At 48.1% G+C, this 21,085-nt stretch overlaps 6 protein-coding genes across 6 annotated transcripts; 2 read left to right on the forward strand and 4 right to left on the reverse strand.

Moving 5' to 3' along the window:
* Nucleotides 1-536: 536 nt before the first annotated feature.
* On the reverse strand, nt 537-1,966 carry N7518_007524 (uncharacterized protein; the record flags this gene model as incomplete). Its single annotated transcript, XM_057188451.1, has 3 exons — nt 537-583; nt 637-1,797; nt 1,852-1,966. The coding sequence occupies 3 exons, from the start codon at nt 1,964-1,966 to the stop codon at nt 537-539; spliced, it is 1,323 nt and encodes a 440-aa protein (XP_057040154.1).
* A 918-nt stretch (nt 1,967-2,884) lies between these two features.
* On the forward strand, nt 2,885-4,490 carry N7518_007525 (putative acyl-CoA thioester hydrolase; the record flags this gene model as incomplete). The annotated part of the gene is made up of 5 exons (XM_057188452.1): nt 2,885-3,172; nt 3,232-3,296; nt 3,349-3,645; nt 3,702-3,883; nt 3,940-4,490. 5 exons carry the CDS (start codon nt 2,885-2,887, stop codon nt 4,488-4,490), a joined length of 1,383 nt encoding a protein of 460 aa, XP_057040155.1.
* A 1,144-nt stretch (nt 4,491-5,634) lies between these two features.
* On the reverse strand, nt 5,635-7,867 carry znfA (putative C2H2 finger domain protein; the record flags this gene model as incomplete). The annotated part of the gene is made up of 3 exons (XM_057188453.1): nt 5,635-6,160; nt 6,210-7,313; nt 7,404-7,867. 3 exons carry the CDS (start codon nt 7,865-7,867, stop codon nt 5,635-5,637), a joined length of 2,094 nt encoding a protein of 697 aa, XP_057040156.1.
* Nucleotides 7,868-11,742: 3,875 nt separating this feature from the next.
* dspC (dual specificity phosphatase YVH1) lies at nt 11,743-13,262 on the forward strand (the record flags this gene model as incomplete). The annotated part of the gene is made up of 4 exons (XM_057188454.1): nt 11,743-11,786; nt 11,910-12,137; nt 12,422-12,772; nt 12,830-13,262. The coding sequence occupies 4 exons, from the start codon at nt 11,743-11,745 to the stop codon at nt 13,260-13,262; spliced, it is 1,056 nt and encodes a 351-aa protein (XP_057040157.1).
* A 3,228-nt stretch (nt 13,263-16,490) lies between these two features.
* N7518_007528 (AAA-ATPase Vps4-associated 1 family protein) lies at nt 16,491-17,294 on the reverse strand (the record flags this gene model as incomplete). Its single annotated transcript, XM_057188455.1, has 4 exons — nt 16,491-16,605; nt 16,654-16,727; nt 16,802-17,086; nt 17,184-17,294. The coding sequence occupies 4 exons, from the start codon at nt 17,292-17,294 to the stop codon at nt 16,491-16,493; spliced, it is 585 nt and encodes a 194-aa protein (XP_057040158.1).
* Nucleotides 17,295-18,554: 1,260 nt separating this feature from the next.
* N7518_007529 (nucleoporin NDC1) lies at nt 18,555-20,669 on the reverse strand (the record flags this gene model as incomplete). Its single annotated transcript, XM_057188456.1, has 3 exons — nt 18,555-20,127; nt 20,178-20,445; nt 20,537-20,669. The coding sequence occupies 3 exons, from the start codon at nt 20,667-20,669 to the stop codon at nt 18,555-18,557; spliced, it is 1,974 nt and encodes a 657-aa protein (XP_057040159.1).
* Nucleotides 20,670-21,085: the final 416 nt, after the last annotated feature.

Raw genomic sequence — 21,085 nt, forward strand, 5'->3', positions numbered from 1 at the left:
AGTTTCCAATTGTAATGTCTAGTCGATGCACCTTCCTTGGAAGTGCTCCATGCAAACAATGTAAACTTAAAAGTGCCATGTGACATTGACATTGACTGGAAGGAGCGAGGGACCTGTCGCACTTGAGGAAGGCACGTGGGTTGGGGGTATAAAAGGACCCTTCCCCCCATTTCTCTTCTCCTCTTCTTCTTCTCCTCTCCCCATCTCTCTGACCACCATCTCACCGTAGCCCCCACGAGACAGTGTCGGCAGAGAGTGCCGTAGCACATGCTGCTTCACCTACCACAGGGATCATAACATTACCATATGTATGAGGTCCATGTAGGTCTGCATCAGATAACAAACCGGTCTTTCTCGTGGACGTTCCTGAAGTCGTGGCTCTCATTGCCACTTGACGAGTCCCACGGAATACATGAGGGGTGTAAATCTCCGTAGCCGAGGACTTGTAGATTGAGTATAGACTAGAGTAACAAGCTGTCCCTATACCAGCTATGCTATGGACAATTTAATCAGGATCCCACCCGGTCTGTCTCCATTCACAAAGTCTTCTCTGGGATGAGCGTGTAGTTCTTCGGATCCGACTCTGCATCTCATAATCAGCATTCACTCTTACATCGCAGCAAAGACAAGACTCACCAAGAATATCCAGGTTGAAATCCTTAACCCCGTTGTACCCAGCAACACCCATCAAAATATCCAAATCCGCCAGCAACGACTTCATAACATGTCTGACCCCATCCTCACCCTGAATACTCAACCCCCAAACCCAAAGCCGTCCAATAAACACAAACCGCGCCCCCAACGCCAACGCCTTGACAACATCACTCGCGCCCCTAACCCCAGAATCAAACATAACATAAATCCTATCCCCAACAGCCTGAGCAATCTTCTCAAGCGCATCAAGGCTAGCAACAGCCCCATCAACCTGCCTCCCAGCATGGTTACTCACGATAATCCCATCAACCCCAAGCTCCACACACCCCCTCGCATCAGCAACCGACTGAATACCCTTAATCACAAACGGCCGTCCCCCACTAATCTCCTTCCAAGTCTTCATCAACCAAGGAATCTTCTCCCACGACCAAGCCTGCCCATGCCAAACCGAATCAATCCACTTCGTCGACGCCTCGACAATATCGACATCGGGATCAATCCCGTCCGCAAGACACCTGCTCCGGAATACTGGGTCTGTAAGTCCCAAGTCCGCGCCGAACCCGCGGTAGAATGCATAGTTGGACGTCGCGACGTCGTCGTGTCGCCATCCGAGCTGCCACGTATCCGTCGTGAGAATCAGCGCGTCGAAGCCGTTTTCCCATGCCCGTGTGAGCAGAGATACGGTTAGCTCGTCGTCGTGCGGCATGTACAGTTGGTAAAACCGGGTTCCTGTTGGCCCGTTGGCAGCGGCGACTTTCTCGATCGAGGTGCTGCCTGCTGTGGATAGGCAGTAGGGGAGGTTGAGCTCTTTGGCGACTCTGGCGACTGCTGCTTCGCCGGTTGGGTGGTAGATCTTGTTGATTCCGATTGGGGCGAAGCCGATCGGTGCGGAGACGTTGTGGTCGAAGATTGTTGTTCTTGTCGACCGGTTGTTTGTGTCGATTAGTTGGTTGGGGATTAGTCGGTGGCGGTAGAAGGCTTGTCGGTTTACGAGGTGCGTGTTTGACATCCCAGCGTTGGAGGAGGCATAGTACCTGTTGCTTCTTGTTAGTTTGTGGATCTTGAGCTCGTGTGATGAGAGGTATATATACCAGCCGCCCTCGGTCAGCTTCTCTTTGGCTCTTTCTTCCAGTTTCCGCGGGTCTGTAAAAGAGTTAGGGTTTCTGTAGGTTTGGAGAGATCATATTGAAAACATACCAGTGTTGAAGAGTGGTGTGGTTCCTTCTCTCTGTTTCATGAAGTTCTCTCGCTGGTAGAGACCCCATTGAGGTGTGTTGCGCTCTTTGATATGTGGGTTTGTTGGGTCACTCATTTTGGAAATGGATTATTTTTTTTATTCCAGGTTCTTCAAGTCAATGTCAATTCGAATAGATGCAAAAAAAGGTTTAATCGCCTTGAAGTGAGTGTTATAACCAATATCAGATTGATGACTTCATTTTGACGTTATAGGGCCATCGGAAAGCTTGGTTCTATATGTAAGCTTAAATGAACTCCAAGATACTGTACAGTCATGGTACGATCTACCCTCCGCATTTTAACTTCAAGTAGATTAAATGAAAAAAAGTTGTATATGAGTGTATTCAATTTTGAGCATGACACAGAGCAACCTTCTTCCGAAGCTGCAAGACTGCTAAAGATGCGAACCCTTACAGATATGCATGGTGACCGGGAGTTGGTTTAGCCGACAGCTTGAATGGAGCAATAGTCGAGTCCCTAGATTGTGATTCTTTACTCTTAAACGTTTGTATGCTCCGTTCCAGCTGCTTTGAGGTGTCACTTTCAGCTGCAAACATCTACAGAACAATATAAAACCCCGGGGTCCCAATCGGAAGTCATGACATCGTTTTTCTTATCCGGGCCGAAAATCACCGGAGCCGGTAATAATCTCACGGCGCGCTGCAGTGACCATACGGGACCCAATTTATAGACTCAAGAGTGCACGTCAGAATATGTAGGTTTTAATACATTTGGCAGGATATTCAATTCCCAGAACTAAGTGCCATTTAAGTCAGTAAAGTAATCAAGTAAACTGCCAGTAAATCGACTGTAAAAGTCCAGCGACCAGGGCGGTAACTTTCTGCCAACCTACCATGTGATTAAATCTGTCCTGGTCACTGGAGACATCCGTAACGTCAGAGCCTCGGAACATCGTCATTTTTGAGTACGGAGTACAATCGACCGATATCTACATCCTTATCTAATTTTTAATCCCCCTTCTTTCGACATCAAAATGTTCAGCCTCAGTAGAAGATCAGCGCTCGCTCGCTCAAAATCCTTGGCTGCGCTGCCCGCGCGAGCTGCAGTCGCAGCCCAGCCATCCTGCATCAACACCCAGGATTTTCACTCCACGCCGTCGCAGGCAGCGGCCCGGCCAACATGGATGCCCATGCGCGTCAAGACGCCGTGGATCGACGCGTTGACACAAATGCGCGAGGCTCAGAAGCCTGGCCCGCATGAGGATGAGAGCATTAAGCGTGATGTCACGCCGAAGAAGATGTCGGATAGCTATTACAGTGCTGTGCGTATGATTTTTTTATATTGTGGGGTTGGAACCCGTTGGTATTAACTGGTTAGTAGATTTTGCCTTTGGCGCAAGACAAATGGCTTTTGGATTCTTATCTCAATTCCTCTGGGCATATTCGGTGCGTATTTGATAGCCACATATCAAAGGGGCAGTTGACTGATTGCGATTAGATTGGGCTCGCTTCTGATGGACCTCGACGCCCTAGCTGGTATCGTTGCTTACCGTCACACGGGTGACGGTGTATCTACTGTCACTGCGGCTTGTGACCGGATCACCATTGAGAATCCGCTGATGGAAATTTGTGACCTTGAGCTCAGCGGCCAATGTACCTATGCGACAGGTCGCTCCAGTCTGGAAATTTCCCTTCAGGTCAATAAGGCCCGCCCGGAAGGACAGCCGGCGAAGCCTGAAGATGTCTTGATCACTTGTGCTTTCACGATGGTCTCTCTGGATCCTGCTACCAAGAAGTACGTTCCCCTCTTATGGCATGGTACACACAAAACACAAACTAACAGACAACTAGGCCCGTCTCCATAGCTCCTCTCATCATTGAAACCGAAGAGGAAAAGCGCCTCTTCCAAAAGGGCGAAGCGAACTACCAGGCCAAGAAGGCCCGTCGCACACGCAGTCTCTTGGAAAAAGCACCAGACGAGGAAGAGAGTAACCTGATCCACTCAATGTGGACGAAGGAGATGTCCTACCTAAGTAAGCGCTTCTCGCCCATTACATCACTCATTACGCAAAAATACTAACCTCCCCAGACCCCCAAACCCCAATTACCCGCCCCGCAAACCAGGTATTCATGGGCGAGACCGTCCTCAAATCTGCCATGATCATGCAACCCCAATATCGCAACCGCCACAACTTCATGATCTTCGGCGGCTTCCTACTAAAACAGACCTTCGAGCTGGCCTTCTGCTGCGCCGCGTCCTTCGCACACGCGCGACCAAACTTCGTCGCCCTCGACCCCAGCACCTTCGAGAACCCCGTTCCCGTAGGCAGCGTGCTGTACCTGCGCGCCACGGTTGCGTACACGGAGCCCGAGGAGCGCGAGGGCGATAGCACCAAGTACACCAAGGTGCAGGTGCGTGTTGACTCCAAGGTGCGGGATGTCGAGCACGGCACGAAGAAGTCAACGGGCATGTTTAACTATACTTTCCTTGTGGAGAAGGATGTGCATGTTATGCCGAAGGGATATGGGGAGTTTATGGTTTGGACTGATGCCCGGCGTCGGGCGCAGATGGCTGCTGCTATTGATCCTCAGCATAAGTTGAGTGCGCTGCGGAGTATTAAGGACAGTGTTACTGAGTAGGTGGAGATTGGTTGGTTTCTTGTTTTCCTTCCTGGGTTGGGCCAGGCTGTTTTTTCTATTAGATTTAGATGGGTTTAAGAGTCTCGTGTTTGAATAATTGTGCTTTTACTTTGTTCTCTAACTAGTGGAACATTACCTACTTGCTCACTAGGTGTATCTGCACATCAAAATGAGCAGTTCATTTAATACTAAAAAGTCAACTTCATATCAGATCCTAAAAATAATCGAAATAACCAGAGAAAAAGGCATAAAGCCACATATTTTGTTCAGGCTACCATGCAAAAGAAAAAGAATATATATACAACGCCCCTCCATTCGCCTCACAGTTCCATCCATCCAAAGTATGTATAAAACAGGCGGGGGAATATATATAAGAGCCTAGAAGAACAGCACCAAAAAACCAGAATAGACACAAACCGAACGCAAGTATTCCATCCAGTATTGTATTCCAGTCCACCCAGTCGAAGAACCAACCAAGAAACCGACTCCATGTTAAAAAGAAAATGGGATGAGATGAGATGAGATGAGAATGATATGAGGAAAATCCTGCCCATTGCAATGCAATGCAACCGGGGTATACACAGAGGTTTTTTTTAATCCTGAAAAAAAGATCCCAGTCCCGACTATAAACTCCCTTCGCCCTCCCTCCCCCCTTTCTCTTTCCGTGGAAAAGGAAATGTTTCAAAAATGTTCGTTTCGGGTCGTGAGTTCAGGCTTGTTTTCGGCCTTATGTGGGTTTTTGTTTTAAATGTCTTGTCTCACTTTGCCTTTTCTAGTATGAATATGAGAGGCCTTTTGTTTTTGGTGTTTTTGTTTGTGAGATGAGAAATGTCCCGGGTGTGATGAGAGTGAGATTGTTGTTGATTGATGTTGAGGTGATGCTGTCTTTTTATGAACAGGTATGTGGTGGAGATTCAAAATTCTAGTTTAATACTCATGATTGCAAATATAATGCAAATGAGTTTAGAGTCTCGATATCCAAAAAGAGTAGACGATGCCACAAGGGTGGACTATCATCCAACCCCGGAGTATGAACTGGCGAATGTAATTAACAGCATAGAGCCGTTTGCCGGAAACCGTCTTGCAGCCGGATGCTACAAGGAAGAGCGAATCCGCGATCAAGGGAGACACGACTTATTGATTGTCATTGCTCACTAATAACTTCCGAGATAGCATTGGTCGTCAATGACCCGGTCTGGGGGCCAGAAGCAGCTTTATCCTTCGGTCCCCGAGGCTCGCGAGGCTCCGGCGGCTGCTCTTCTTTCATGCAAGCATTTTCCAAGATGTTAGTCCATTTTCCACTCGTGCCAGCATGGCTATGCTTCAGATGCTGTCGGAAGTGGTCTGCGCGGAAGAATTTCTTCGCGTTGTTGCACTCGCCGAATTTGTGCACGGTGGTCAGGTGCTCGAATCGTTGGTCCCAGTCTGCCTGAGGGAAATTGGGGAATTCCTCTCCGCAGTAGCCGCACGTGTCACGCGCAGCCCCGGCACTGGTCTGGCAGGCCTGGGCGCCTGAGGGGTGGAATGCTGCTTGGAAAGTCACGAGCGCGGCGCACGACCATGAATGGCGTCGGAGGTGGAGGGAGTTTTGGTGTCGCTCGGCTTCGTTTTTGTTCTTGAAGCGGTGGTTGCAGTAGGCGCATGCGTACTGTTTCTCCATCTCGTGTGCACTGTCTAAATTAGTATGGATCATAAATGAAGACGTCTCGGTCAACTTACCGCAGGCCATCTGGGCTGTCGAATTTCTTGGGTTTCTTTGGACAGCAATCGCAGATGAAAAGCCCGCCGATCTTCGGCGTGGCTGGCTTTGGCACACTCATAATGGTCGGGACAGACATCTTTCCAGTGGAATCCGTCGCAGGCGGTTCTAACGACGCAGGCCCTGGGAATCTTGAAAGGGTAGCGTGAGATAGCGCCGCAGGAGGACTGGGGTTGAGGATTGATTTCTCGTGGAAAGTATCGAGGTCGGAGCTTGGTGAAAAACCACCTGGAGACGGCCGATCGTACGGAGAAAGGCTGGTCATACTGCTACCTCCAATAGACAACGTAGACGAATACGAGCCCGAGGTCCGGATGCTCAAGGACGAGCCGGTTGAGAGGGTTCGTTGACTCGCGGGATAGTTGGGGTTGACCGATAGTGTGTTAGTGAACGGATGACCACTGAGTCTTCGCTGAGACAAGTCTCCGTTACTCGTCGCGATGTGCAAGGTATGTCTATCGTCGCTTATCGGCTCACGTGGAGGTGAGGATGCCCGTCGTTTCATGCCCTGTCTAGAATCCGGATACGGCGGTGTGGGCTCTCGAAGAATGAATTGTCGTGGGGGTGCCGGCTCATCGGCCGAAAACTCTCCCTCGATATCTGAAAACACGCCCTGGTCATAGCTTCCACGGTTCGATCGGCTCGGTAGACTGATGCTATCTTCTCGCTGGGGCGTTGTTCCACGATAGCGGCGTCGGAAAGATCCTTGGTCGTAATCCAGTGCTGATGGTGCGTTGCTCTCCACGCTTGGGCTTCGGCCTTCGACATACTCTCTCCAGTTGACATTCGTCCTGGGAGAAACGCCCCCGGATTGAGGGCTGTTGTGCCATTTCACATCCAGCGTTGACCCTTCTGAAGGCCCGGGTGATGGCAGATTGCTTGGGCTTCGTGAGGGAACTGTAAGTGCAGAGAGCGAATTTCGGTTGTCTCCGAGACTGATAGATCCCCCCGGGGATGGAGGTTTTGCTATTTGAGGCTTTCCAATTTTGGATAATAGATGTTGATCGTAGGCATTTGATGAGTCTTTGACACTGCGCAGTGAGAATTCGCGCTCGCCACTCAAACTATCAATGTGTTAGCAAGGGTCAGATATAGAAAAGCGCGGTACTGCGAAACCGAGTAGTTCGCACTCCTCGCGCATTAAGTGCGCTTACACTGGACCTGTCGGATTCGGGATGATCGACATAGAATTTGGAAATCCGTCTGTAGCTGACGGCGGTGGCTGGATCTGGATCTGAGTTTCAGGGTTCCGCGAGAGTGGAGCTCCCTGCCTCCCCTCTAACTCATCTATCTGCATTGGATCACCCTGCGAGGCGGGTACTGGCCGTCGATGACCTCCGAACAAACTTGAGCCCGGGTTGATAGACGGTAGAGAAGTCGGAGTTTGGGGATTTGCGTACTGCCAGCCGGGGTCATGGCCCATCTCCAAAGCGGGGATTCTGGATGGGGGCGGAAGTGGCGGAGGCGCAGGTTTCATAGTAGCTCTATTTCGTGGGGCTATAGGTAACGGGCCGTGAGATGATAGGGCCAGCTCGGGCATAGCGTATTGGGATCTTTCGGAATGGCGTCTGTGCTGTCTGAAATCATAGAAGCTCGACTGAGAAAATCGAAGGTCCATTCTAGACGCAGAACATAGAGCCGGAATCGAGATCAAGATGGGCACGCATCCAGCTGAGAAACCCAGTAAAGCAGAAGAGTCGAGCTTGATATAAATCGGAACAAGCAGGTCGAATCAAGATCTCAATTATCCCAGCAATAACCCAATCCAGTTGAGTGCAAATGTCGGTCGTGAAACCAGTTCAGATTGTTAAGCGGGCCGTTCACTAGCCTCACACTCCGAGGAAGAGTTTCTCAGAAAGTCCAGCTTCTGCCTACTTGAGTCGAAGAGTAGTTATAGGACAATGTTAGAGGACTTCATGCAGGTGATAAAAGTCTTGTGAGTCTATTTTGAGCGTCAGATGATTTGAAAGTGGGCTTGACGTGATAATAAAAGACCGGGGTAGGAAAGTAGGAAGAATAGGGCTGAAGAAGACCTACCTCGGGACCCTTGTTCGGCGATTCGCCTCATAAGATGAAACGTTTTCCCGCAAGTGACACACGGAGAACCGGGTCTGTGTCCCATAGAAATTGGCCACACTGCAACTCAATGGGGAGATGCACACATGTTTAATGGGGAATAGAAAAGAATAGCACAGCTAGAACTAGGCATGTTAGAATGGTGCCATGGAGCCCCGGTATTTGAGTATAAAGAAATACACACACACTAAGTATGGCCACCCCACTAGCTGAAGCCCAAATAAATAAAAGGGCAAAAGGAAAGGCCGGCTGGCGCTGGAGCTGAAGATCAAAACCAAAGGTCAAATCAAAAAGAAAAAAGGTGAGAATTGAAATGCGCCCAGATCGTATCGGGTAGGAATTCGGGCGGTGCAAGCGATTGGATCCAATTCAGGCAAAGAGAGGGGGGCAAGTTGAGGTGATCTCATCCTCAAGGGAGAAGGGAAAAATGAAGATTTGAAGGTTTCAACTAATCAAAGACGAAGAGGCGAAAAAGAAAAGAAAAAAGAAAAAGAAAAAGAATCGAAACATCCCAAGCCAGGCCAGGCAGGCCAGGCAGGGCCAGGGCTGCCCTTTGGGTGACGTGGGAAGGGCGTATATGTATGTATCGAGGATATATGGGTCATGGCTGTTACATACCATTACGGACGTTGTGTATTTTCCAATGGATTGATTCTACGGGGTACATATGGCAGTTATGGGTATTCAGGTCGAATTGAACATTAGATTATATACAATTATCTCATTGGATCTCGCGTGGAAAGCCACGTTGGAATGACAACAGTTCTTAGGGCACAAGGCTTAGCGTTAACACATGTAATTTTGCTTTACGTATGTTGTAGATATCCGATACACTTCGATAGCTCCAATATATGGTCCAGTCCATAACCGGGAATCAATAGACTGGCCCAGAAGTTCCAAGTTCCAACAGTTCCTGCTGATCTATGTGACGCACTTTCCTACCCCATATGGAGTCTTCACATTATTTGACGGGATCATGGAAGCCAACCAGAACATTGCCGAATGGCCGTGCGGATAGGTGGGGGTTTCTCGTATATTGGACGCCTCGCAATGCGACCCAGCGGATGATGTATATAACGTTCTTTAATCTCACCTTCTACCAAGTCTCATGCCAAAAAAGACAAAATTTGAATTTTATTAGCCCTACGCCAAGGTGAAAGGTCCTTCGGTGAGACCAACCCAGCCCCGACAACGACAGAAACACCTAGGAACCATGGTTTATAGTTTTCTAGAATCGAAACTTGTTCATAGAGAGGGGTACCGCAATCCCGCCGAGTCCTTGGGAGACTGAAGTATAGATTGGCACGATCTTGTGCAGCTTGGCAACCAGTGAGAATACACCAGGGCTTGGAACTCTTGGCATTTAGGCTTAATATCTCCCGGCCAAGGGGCGCATGCGACAACACCCCCGGTTCATCGGGGTTATTGAATCCTGAATTGCCGCGCAAGTACATGTACATTGTACGATACATGTGCAACTCATGGTACGATGGATATACACGAGATCTTGTGCGTTCGGAGAATTCGGGGGCCCTACATTCATTAGGGAACATTCTTTTGCCTCCACATAAAAAAAGCGGACGATGCAGTCGTTGGACATTTCGACCCACTGATTTACTAGCGCCCCCACTTGGCGCCTGGCATTGCATGCACTGCCACACTGCCGGTCCGCCTGTCATTTGGGCGTAGGGGGGTGTGAACCTTGACGCTCGTGGTATGATCAAATATCCATCGAGGAAGACATGCTGCATGCAAGTTGGTTGGAAAAATCACTGAAAATGGCCTAGGTATTGGCGATGAATGGGGAGAAGAGAAATAAGAACGTTGGAACAAACCCTGCAGGGGGCAGGGCTGAGTAAGCGGATTTGTGCTCCACATCAGCTTCGAGAACGAAATCTCTTTTTTGGATTCTTCTTTGGGAAATATCGCTAAATGATGTATATTTCATACCGCAATCCATCCTTGTACTTAGACTTCAGTTCTAGTCTACATTGATACAATTATATATGTGGGCTATAATCGGGTGGGAGATTTATATGTATACCCCTGGAGCCCTATCACGCGTATGACGATCGGATCTTCTGATCAAGCATCTTAGTCTGTACGCAGTAATGATTTTCTTCCAACAGGCAGGCTTGCACCGTCAGGTAGCTCGACATCAGGATTTTATAATTGCTTGGTAGTTCCAGGTGTTTCGTGCACAGATAGACTTTTAAATCATAAAGAAGTCTAGCCGAGCGTTTTCCGAGCGTCATTTACATCCAACAAAGGTCAAACAGTTGACGTCGTTAGCTGATGATATGATTCGCTACGCAAACTGCAAGGGGGGTGCTCACGGGGCAACAAAAAAGGAAGCTAGATTTAGGCTTAGTTAGGCTTACCGCGGGGAACTTGGACCTAAACTGATCAGGAATGGAGCCATAAACGGGGACGAAGCCATATACGGCCTCGCTACTCCGTACTCCATACGGAGTATATAAAAACGGCTAGCTCGTCCCGCATCACATTGACTAGAGGGGTGACACGCGCTTCTAGGCTGCAGCCCTCTAAGGCTTAAGCTGCCTGCGCCTCAGGAGGTACGGAGTACAATGCAGCAATACACAGGCTCTTGCAGGGCTTGGTTTTTGCTGACGGCCTGGGCAAAGACTGGGCATGTCAGCCGAAGGCGGCCGAACTAAGGAGTACGAAATCCGTCAACCCCTCTCTGCTGACGGACTAAGTGTTATTGCTGCCTGTCACTGAAAAATGCGAAAACGCTCGATGCAGTTGTGTAGCTTACCTAGTCCGCCGTCATCCGTACTAAGTTAACGCCTAGAATATCAACTGACTTGACGATGACGATCGAGGAAATACATACATACATAATGGAGCCTGAAACTTTATTAAACTTGTCTTTGGTACAGAATAGGTAGAGGATGAATCACTGTAGCGTGGTAGTAACCTCCCGCCAAGAGATTCACTACAACGTAGACACTGTAATCCTGTACTTAATTTACTTAATTAGGACAGCCCTACTCCGTAGAGCGGGGGAGATCCTCATAGTGGATGACCACCAAAGTGCCACGCTGTATACAAATCCACACTCTCTTACAGCTGTACTTATGTTGTACTGACTCGTGCATCTTCGAGGACTAATAATGGAGTTCAAATCAACTGACAACTATACTAGATCGGAAAATCGGAAAATCAAGATATATTGCCTGAGGCATCAAAGTCACCTGCTTTGTCATACCCTTGCCCTATCAGACTTTTTGAGTTTGGCAGCGCCGAGGCTCAACCTCCGCCTTTGCGATCTAAGAGGAAAAAAGAGTCAAGTTATCAAACTGGCACTGGAGCTGAGCTTCTAAATTCCGTATTTCTCTGTCGCCATCAACAGAACATCTTACTGCTGTCGATTTGCAGCCACCATATCTCAAAATGGCCATGAATCAAATAAAAGGCCACAATATCTATGTCGGAGGGTTGGTCTCACTTCGCTAACAGACAATCCTTGCCCAGTTGTTTCTAAAATGGAGCTGAGGCTGGAGATGGAACTGCCAGTTCCTAGTTTGCGGTCTTTATTCATTGCTAACGCGCCATTGTAGCATATTAAGCGCCAAAAACAAAGCAGCATTGGCACGTGCAGATATCTCGCATGTTCTCTCAGTGCTGCGTCTCAACCCAGCTGAGGAAATGGAGACGTTTAAGTCTTACCAGCATCTTTCCATAGGACTTGACGATGTCGACGATGAAAATTTATTGGAGCAAATCCCCGCCGCTATCAAGTTTATTCAGTCCGGCCTAGACGCTGGTGGAGGTGTACTCGTGCACTGGTGAGTCAAAAAGCAAAATTTTCAGTTTTACTGGCGGAAAGTCTGTCCCGGCTCTTCAGTCGTTCCTATTCCTCTTGCGGAACGCTATTCTCGAGTGGCTTTGTGCCTCCTACGTCATTGTGTATTCCGATCAAGTGCGATCTAAGTGCGATCTACACGTGGCTGAAGAATCCCGTAAAAGGTTCTGATGCGCGTTGGCCCGACCCTTTTACTGGAAACCACAAGCCTTGCCCCTAGTCTTGCTTATCATGGAAAGATGTACACTGGCTAATGTGATGATCTAGTGCGATGGGGAAGTCCCGCTCCGCGGCCATTTGCATCGCCTACCTGCTCCACCGGCAGCCAGCAGCACTCACACCGCAAACTGCCCTTGCGCTGATCCGCCAAAGCAGGCCCCTATGCGAGCCAAACGATGGCTTCATGGAACAGCTAAATTTGTACCATGAGATGGGCTGCCCAGATGAGGTCACTGACCACCCATCGTATAAGCGCTGGCTTTATCGCCGCGATGTCGAAGGAAGTGTAGCGTGTGGCCGTGCCCCAGAGTTGAAGTCTGTGCGGTTTGAAGATGAACAGCCCGTTCAATCCCAAGACCCTACCGGTCGAACCGTCGAGATTAAATGTCGGAAATGCAGGTTAGTTCCGCAGTTGAAGATCCAGACCCATACTCAGTAAAACTAAACCCATCACAGAACCAAATTGGCAACGACTCCATTCATCATCCCGCATGAAGAAGAAAAGAAAAACACCGCCAAGTCCTCAGCAACTGCCGATTGCGGGCATGTCTTCCTCCACCCTCTGACCTGGATGCGTCCGAGTCTCTTCCCATCTGAGGATGGAACTGATGCTGGCGCGGATACAACATACGGCGCCCATCCTGACGATGCCCCCCTCTCCGGGCGTCTCACTTGCCCTAATCCTGTCTGCGGGTCTAATGTCGGCAAGTTTGCATGGCAGGGTCTTCGATGCAGCTGTGGTGGTTGGGTCGTGCCAGCCATCGGTCTGACCAAGGCCCGCGTCGATATCGCATACCAGGTCAACATGGCTCGAGCTAACCCTGCCATCCGTCTTCCTCCGGGAATGCGGGCCCTGCCAGCTAATGACTCTGGGCGTGGCAATCTTTGAGATGAATGATGAACACCATACATGCATACATAGTTTTACGAGTTATGAAAGCTTACAGCTCCAACTTACATTTGTTTATGGTTCATTTATGGTTTTTTTCCGGTTCTAGATGATCGTGTGCCAACCATGGGCGCTCACGCGCCTTGTCGTCAGTGACATGTGGTACATCTGAGCTCGGACCTGAGGGACCCTTGGAAGCCAACATTTCTTGCCAGCTGGGTCATAATTGAGGCACCTACTCTTTGGGAACACCTCCTACCCACGTGGAGAGTGAACATTGTTGCTGGCGATAAGAATATGACTGCCTTGTCTCATTCCATTCTACTCACAGGCAGCGACAATGGCATAGTGAGGCTCGAGCACACTGCGACCTTTCTAGACAAGCCGCTGAATCCGACAAGAGATCCCTCCGTGCTCCATCCAGCGATCTACAAAGCAAGAATTAGGTGGCACGCCAGCGGACATGCCCCTGCTGATCTGTACAGCACTTATGATATCAATTCATCCCAAACATACAAGCCATGTCCGCCTCAAGCCACCATGTACCTAGCCATCCATCTTGTGATCCGTATTCACCACCCTCCGTTGGTTAGGAGCCATGTCCCACAAATCAAAACCTGCATCTTGCACAAACTCAAAGATAGAGAGTAATACAGCATCGGCGATATGAGACAGACCCAAAGCCCTATTTCGAATCGTACATGGTAACCAATTGAAGTCGGGACCGGCTTACCCAACCTACCCTAGGGCTGCACCGCATACCAACGTGCCAAAGTCTCGACTCGTGTTTATTATTCCCGGCGAGTCGAGCCACGCCCAGCCAAGACAAAAATGGTAGTTAATCGCGCGCCAAGCACAACCCTGAGTTTCTCACCAAGCCCACAAAAGGGTAGATCCACGCAAACGCATACTCCACTTATCTTCTTCTTCCTCTTTTTCGCTCCAGAGTTTCTTTACTTCGATGTTTCTTCCTAAAGTGGCCCCACTCACCGAAGCGCTGTCAGTTTGAGGAATGTTTTAAGGATCAGCGTAACGCCAATGACGCTGGGATTGACCGATTCATTTCCCCCCCTTCGACTTCCAAGGTTTGAAGCAGAAGGAGGCTGTGCAAAGCGGGTCTGTTTCCTGGGTTTCCCGATTGGTTATCGGTATGTGTATTGGTATTACGGGTATCTGTCTGGTATGTATTGGTTATTGTATCTTGTATCTTTCAAAGAAGACCTTATATTGTCTTCTAATTGGGTTTTTTAGTACTATATACATCGCTAATAGCATACTTAGTCGTGTAGTTCTTGCTAATCGTAGATCTAATTAGTCTGCCACCTCTCATTGGTGCCCCTACGCACTACAAGCTAACTAGACGGCACGTACTTGCCAAACCTATACCGTGATTGGCAACCCTTTCTCTGTGGGGGTGGGCAGTGCACATTGCCTTGCAGGGGGTCTGGCTTGGCTTATTAAATGCACAGATACCATTTCCAAGACTCGCATCATTGTTACATAGTTTATCAATAGATGCGGTTTTAGCGCTGGCATTTAACTTTGTTTCAGGTCTGTCTGGGATTAATGGATGATAGGAGTATAGTGGCTTATTTATATCTAATCTATATTATAAGAGCCGTTCAAAATAGTAACTATGACTACAACAGTCTTACTTCGTTGTATGATATCTGCGCATCTATGGATTGAAAAGCCTAGTGTCTCATCGACATCTTGAATTAGTCGGCTACTGGATAACTAGTTAATTATAGGCTGCCGGATACTTTTAGCTAAATAAAGCACGTCCATACCATGTAACTACTATACTCACATGAGTAGGAGTATCGGTCAATATACTACAGAGTAATCTATACACAAGGTAACTATAATCATGTCTACCTACTCTCGTCATTTTATCATAGCACTGTATATAAGTCTTCTAGATACAAGGCGCTAGTTTAGTTGGCCGCGTGGTCTGGTACAGCACGATTCATCGTCTAGACTGCCAGGCAGCATTCAATCGGTAAACTTGACTCGAGTTACGATTCTCCAATAATTATAAATTGTCATTTCCAGGTATCTTTATTCTTAATTGGAGTTGAATTCCACATGTCTGTCTCGGTCTTAAAGTATTGTGGGTATAGTTGTCTATGTTCCGGGCTATGTATATATGGACTCGCATTGAGATGACCTCGTACATTCGTAAACGACGGCATAACTTAGTAGCTATGACGAGAAAGATGACAATTATAGAGATGACGATTAAAGCTAGGTGCGAGTGCACAGCCGATATCTATAATACAAAGAGGAATTGGAATAAGTCTCGATACGGAAACCAGAGTACAAAGATCGGTACATGTGCCATGGCAACCTACAGACACGAAGAGTTCGTTCAAGCATCACATAGATACACAAACCTAAGGCCAGCAGATATACAGCTAGTGACTCTATCGAAGGGCACAGGAACAAACCGAGTACGCTACCTACTAGGGCTGGTGCAGTTCCTATGATGGGTTCGTGGACCACTCTAGTTAACTAGTGCTTATTGTATCCACACCTGCAGGTCATGCAACACGAAAAGAGTATCGTGACACCGAGCCATTTATGGCAGGAAATAGAAATTCAATTTCCGATCTGGGATATGTAGTTCCCCAGAGTGGCTGGATATTCATTTAAAAAACGTAATCTCGTTGGACGCCTCGTAGAAAAATGTGTGCTAAGAATAAGCGGGTCACCGGCTTGGAGGTTTCACTACTGCAATCGGCATCCTGCAGGATCAGAATTCCGTTTGTAAATGGAGGCCCATTTTACATATGTTGTATGAGTTCTAGGGCTGAATGTGTCTGCCCCGTGCCGGGGCCAATACCACGTCTATGACTTTGAGCTTTCTTTTTGCCGGAGGACTATATGACTCGCGGATAATTGTGGTAAGTCCTAAGGAATAGAAGATGTATAGATGTGGAAATAAAACTTCTATGATATTTCCGTACGTTTGCGTCTGTTCTTCTCCATAACCCTGTCAAAACAGAGTAAAATGGTTCGATAATCAGTGATTTATGGGAGTATAAAAAATGCTGCGCAAAGTCATAGACATTAATTGTCAGACATGCCTTCGTTTTGTATCACCTTCCCCTCGCCTAGATCTTCGGTGTGCTTGCCAGATCGGCAAAGGGTGATGGGCGAACCAATCTAGCGTTTGTATCTCGAACTACCCATACTGACGCCCAAAGTATATGAGCGAATGTATCTCTAAGGGTTTCCCGACGGTACAGACGGAAACAGTGAAGGTTGCCTTAATCTTTCCTGGTTGCGTTTCGTCATTTCAATGTTGCGCAGCCGGTCGATGCGCATCTGATAGAAATTCCTGTTTCGCCATTAGAGTTACTATCATGAGCACGATATCACCACATACTTGTGCAAGGAGAAGATTCGAGGCGAACCATCTGACTTTGTCTCTGTCCCAGAGCCTTTCTGGATAGAAGCGATCTGGCAGGGAGAATCAGTCAACACGTTCATATGAAGTATATGCTTGATTTCCTTTGCTGCGGAAAGACACGAACCTTATCATCTCTGTCTCTTTCATCTTTTGCATTTGAATCAGATGCAGCTTTATCTTCATCTTTAGGCTTATCTTTGCCTTTGTCTTTTTCCTCTTTATTATCCTTGTTAGAGGCCTCCTGACGCTCTTTCTTGCGTCGTTGTTTTTCTTCATATTCTTTCTTTATTTTTTCGATCTCCTTGGCCATTCCCTCTTCCTTAAGGCGCTTTGCTTGGCCTTCTGTATCGACGATTGGAGAGCAGAAATTCTTGTCTTGCAAATGTGCGGGGCAGACGTAGAAGAAGTCCTAGGTGAATTAGCCACTTCGCATATAGAAAAATGGGATATTAAGTGAAGAAACAATAGTGTACACCAAATTATAGATTTGAGAGCGGATTGCATACCTTGTTGTCTGGTGTGATCATCACACTGGTTGATGGTTTGTAGCAAATCAAACACGCTTTTGCAGAGGTATCCGCGACTCGACGCACATGGTAGACGTTTGTCAATGACATAGTTTTAAAGCAAAATGGTTGCTCTAAGCTACCAGGTTTTTAGAGCTTCTGTTGCTGCTTGGAGTTGTGTTGAACAAGTGTAGATGGACTTGATGAGGTTGGTGTTGATTGAGAAATCAATGTCATGTGATCCATACTTCCATAGACATTCTTCCCCACATTACTCTCTAGATCATCATTTCTTTCGTGGTTATATATATGCTTCATAGAAATAGAGCTAGTGAGATAAAAGGCGCTTATGGTGCCAAATTTAAATCTCCTAACTCCCTCTATTCACACCATCCATCATGTCTTATCAACATATCTGCTGAATCACGATTACAGGGACCGCAGAGTCTTGTTGGAGCTAGAGGATGTTATTGATGAAGTCCGCTCAACTTTGGCATTTGAGGATACCTATTTCACGGACCCTGTCGACAGGTCCGTAAAGTAGCAGGCCCCTTGTCGTCATATGTTCCCGACGAGTGTATATCCTCCGTGGACCTCAAAAGAGTGAGACGACCACTCACTCTAATAGATCATAACGTCTAATAGCATGGGAAGTGTTAGCTATTACAAACCTTAAAAGAATTTTCATCAGGATGATAAGCCTCGATTTGGAACTTCCAGGATGACGAATATTCGTGGGAAACATTTCATACACTAAGGCCTTTATATACAACGATACTGACATGACGGCTGGGATAATTCTTCGTGGGGAGCTCTTACCAATTCTCCGCTTAATGCTAGGCCAGCTAGGGAAGGTAAACCTTCTTTAGCATAGGAAGGTACCGGTAATTCTTATTTTTCCTTTCTGCTTCCTATAGTCGCTTACCGTACTCTATGGGTCTTTCTAATCTCATTCATGGGCAAACGTGCCCGCGCTTTTGAGTCCTATTTCAACGACCAAGCCCTCGTCCTACGTACTACTAAGCTGTACAATTTCCCCGAGGAAACTTCGATGGCGTTCAAGGCTCTTGCAGAGTGGTATCTCAGCTCGCCGACAGGGATCTGTTGAAGTCTTTACAAATTAATTGGAATTCAAGAAGATCTCATTGATGGAAATATGGGAAAGCTTGTATTGATTCACTGAAGCTGATATTGCATTTCAACCAACACCCACCACGCCCATCTTAACAAAACGCCTAACCATGCATTTGTCCACTGATATCAATCCAGATAGGACTAGAGGGTAGGACGAGAAATAGCAATACATGAAGTTTTGTGAAGAGAAATCATGAGATATAGCATTAGAAAATTGCGGCAGAAAAGAGACATAGATCATAACACCTCCTCCCCGTCGATGCCAGCTGCCTCCTTTGCGAGCCTCAAATCCTTGCCTGCGATACCGATACCCCGCAAGTAAGGTCTGAAGGCCGTCAGTAGATCCTTGAGACCCCCACGAAGTGTAGCAAGCACGATTTCAACATCTGGAACTAGACGGGCAACTGCTTGCGCCTGGGGATCGCTCGATGGCGGGAAATTGATATCGGTCCAGTGCGCATGCAATCCACCCTGGTGGGCAAATGCATCCAGGGTGAGAGTAGTTTGGGTCAAAAGTCGCACGGCTGAGGGTACATCGGCCTGAGCTTTGCCATATGGATCTTCGGCCAAGCTGGCAACGAGGAGTCGAGTCAAGGACTCCACGGCATCTACAATCAAGGATAAAGAGGACTCTGGTGTGCCAAGAACAATAGCAGAGAGGCGTTGAGCGTATGTTTGACGGAAAGGTTGGCCGATAGGCGAACGAAGAATCTGTGCCAGAATTGGATTCATGTCCTCGGGTTTATGAGTTGTGGAGGGACCGCCGGTAATTAGCTTGAACTTCTGCGCAGAGGCGAGATATTTCTGTTTTTGCTCAGGGCTAAGCATTGCCGATGATGCCCGGTCGAAAACATCACGGACTCGGGCTCGCGCAGTTGGAGTCCAGTCTTCTGACTGACCAATTGATTTAGCCGCCGAGCTAAACGCATCGCCAAATTTGTCCTGACGTGAAGTAGCCTTCGGGGCAGTAGTAAAGATGTGGTCATCTTTGATCGGTTCCGAAAGTCGCGGGAGAGTTTGAAGAACAGGCTCGGATCTCTCGGCTTGCGGCAAGGGCTTGGTAATAGGCGCGGGATTTTTGCTTTCCTCGATGCGAGTGTTGATGGCCTTGATTACATTGGTAGTGCAAGCAAGAACCTGGGACCAAGTCGAACCACCCTCGCGATCAATTTCATTGAAAATTGCCTTTCGGCGGTCCGGAACGCGCTGGCTGATGAGACTGAGCTCCCAGAGCGCGAAAGTCTTGACAACTTCCTTCTTCGCCTTGAGGCCACTAAGAAGACTGCCATTGGGATCCTTAGCTTCTGTCGTGAGTGGCTGGCCCCGCTTCAAAGGCTCCTTGCCGATGAACACAGAATAGAAGAGGTTGGCGGTTTGCCAGGAGAGGACAAGCAACACTCCGGGGACCAAGGTTCTAAAGAAGAAGTAGGGGAAAATCGAGGGAATGAAGCTTTGAGGCTCGGCTGCAGATCTCGGGAAGCTCCAAAAGAGCTTGGCAAAGTACAAAGACCAGCTCCAAGCAAAGCTTCTGAAAAATATGGGGTATACCACGAGAGACGCTGTAGCAACAGTGACGCTTCTGAGAGCCCCGGCTGCCAATTCTAGCAGCAGGGCACCCTGTAGAAACTTGGAGGTTGGCGGTACGGGATGGGTACGCTCGTCATTTGTTCTGGAGCTTTGCTCCGCGATGGGCAATGCAATGCGGTCGTAGTCGTAGTAGAGGTGGAACACTGCTTGCACGCATGCTAGAAACATATGGAAGGAATGAAGGTAAATCGGCCTTTCGTTCAGGGTCGGTCGCTCGTGTGGCCTGTATCTCATTAGTCCCGATCGCAGTCATTTGAAGGATATTCAACGCACCTGCCCCGTTTCACAAGCTCGAGGTTGGAATCACTCGAAGACGACCATACATAAATCAGAGTGAACCACCATGCCGAAAAGATGTACCAGCCGAAGGTTTGCGCGATTTGTAACAGAGTAAAGGATGTCAAGGTGCCGAACGAGGAGCTAGCTGTTCTCGAGCCGATGTGCATTTGACTGACGCGGAGAACAAAAATGGTGAGCGAAGATATGAAAAGTAGCACAGTTCGAACACCGCAACCACCAAAGGGAAACCATAGCCAGAAAACTGCATAGGATAGTTTTATCAGTTCTTTGTACTTTCAGGACTTGAAGCTGAGCCTTCGAGGCTCGACCCAATAAGGTTGCGATGTACTCACAGGACGATTTCTCTCCGATCGCAATTGCGATGATATAAGAGACCAGAAGTGAAAGTGCAGACGCATGGACAAATCTTCGGTGCAAGGCCGAAGTCAAAATTCGCCTGTACGGCCGAGTTTGAACAACAGCCATGATGTCAGCTTGGGAGTGGGATGCGCTCGTGGAAGAGAATGAGATTGTTGAAGATTAGAGCATGATCAGAATGTCGGTCGTATGGAGAGCTCCGGGAGCTGGAGAACGGAATTGGCGGGCTAGTGACGGTGTTGACGAATAGCCACGGCTGACAGCTGATTGTGTTGAGCTGGTCGGACAGAATCAACGGCGAGGTCCACCTGGGAATATTTTGAGGCATCAAAACACACCAGCCACGTCTCGTCATGTGATATGTGGCGCAAAGTGCATTGTCACCGGAGCTAGTCTATATCGAGCCTAGTAGTTGCATAGTACGTCATGTGAGGGCGGTCTGTGCACCAACGCGGCTTATCAAAGGCAGCAGGGACCTGCAGATAACTCATCTGGTATCGTCTTCTTCTACCTTCACTTTAAGC

Source organism: Penicillium psychrosexuale (assembly GCF_028828465.1).
Source record: "Penicillium psychrosexuale strain IBT 29551 chromosome Unknown utg000004l, whole genome shotgun sequence".
Taxonomy (NCBI): Eukaryota; Fungi; Ascomycota; class Eurotiomycetes; order Eurotiales; family Aspergillaceae; genus Penicillium; species Penicillium psychrosexuale.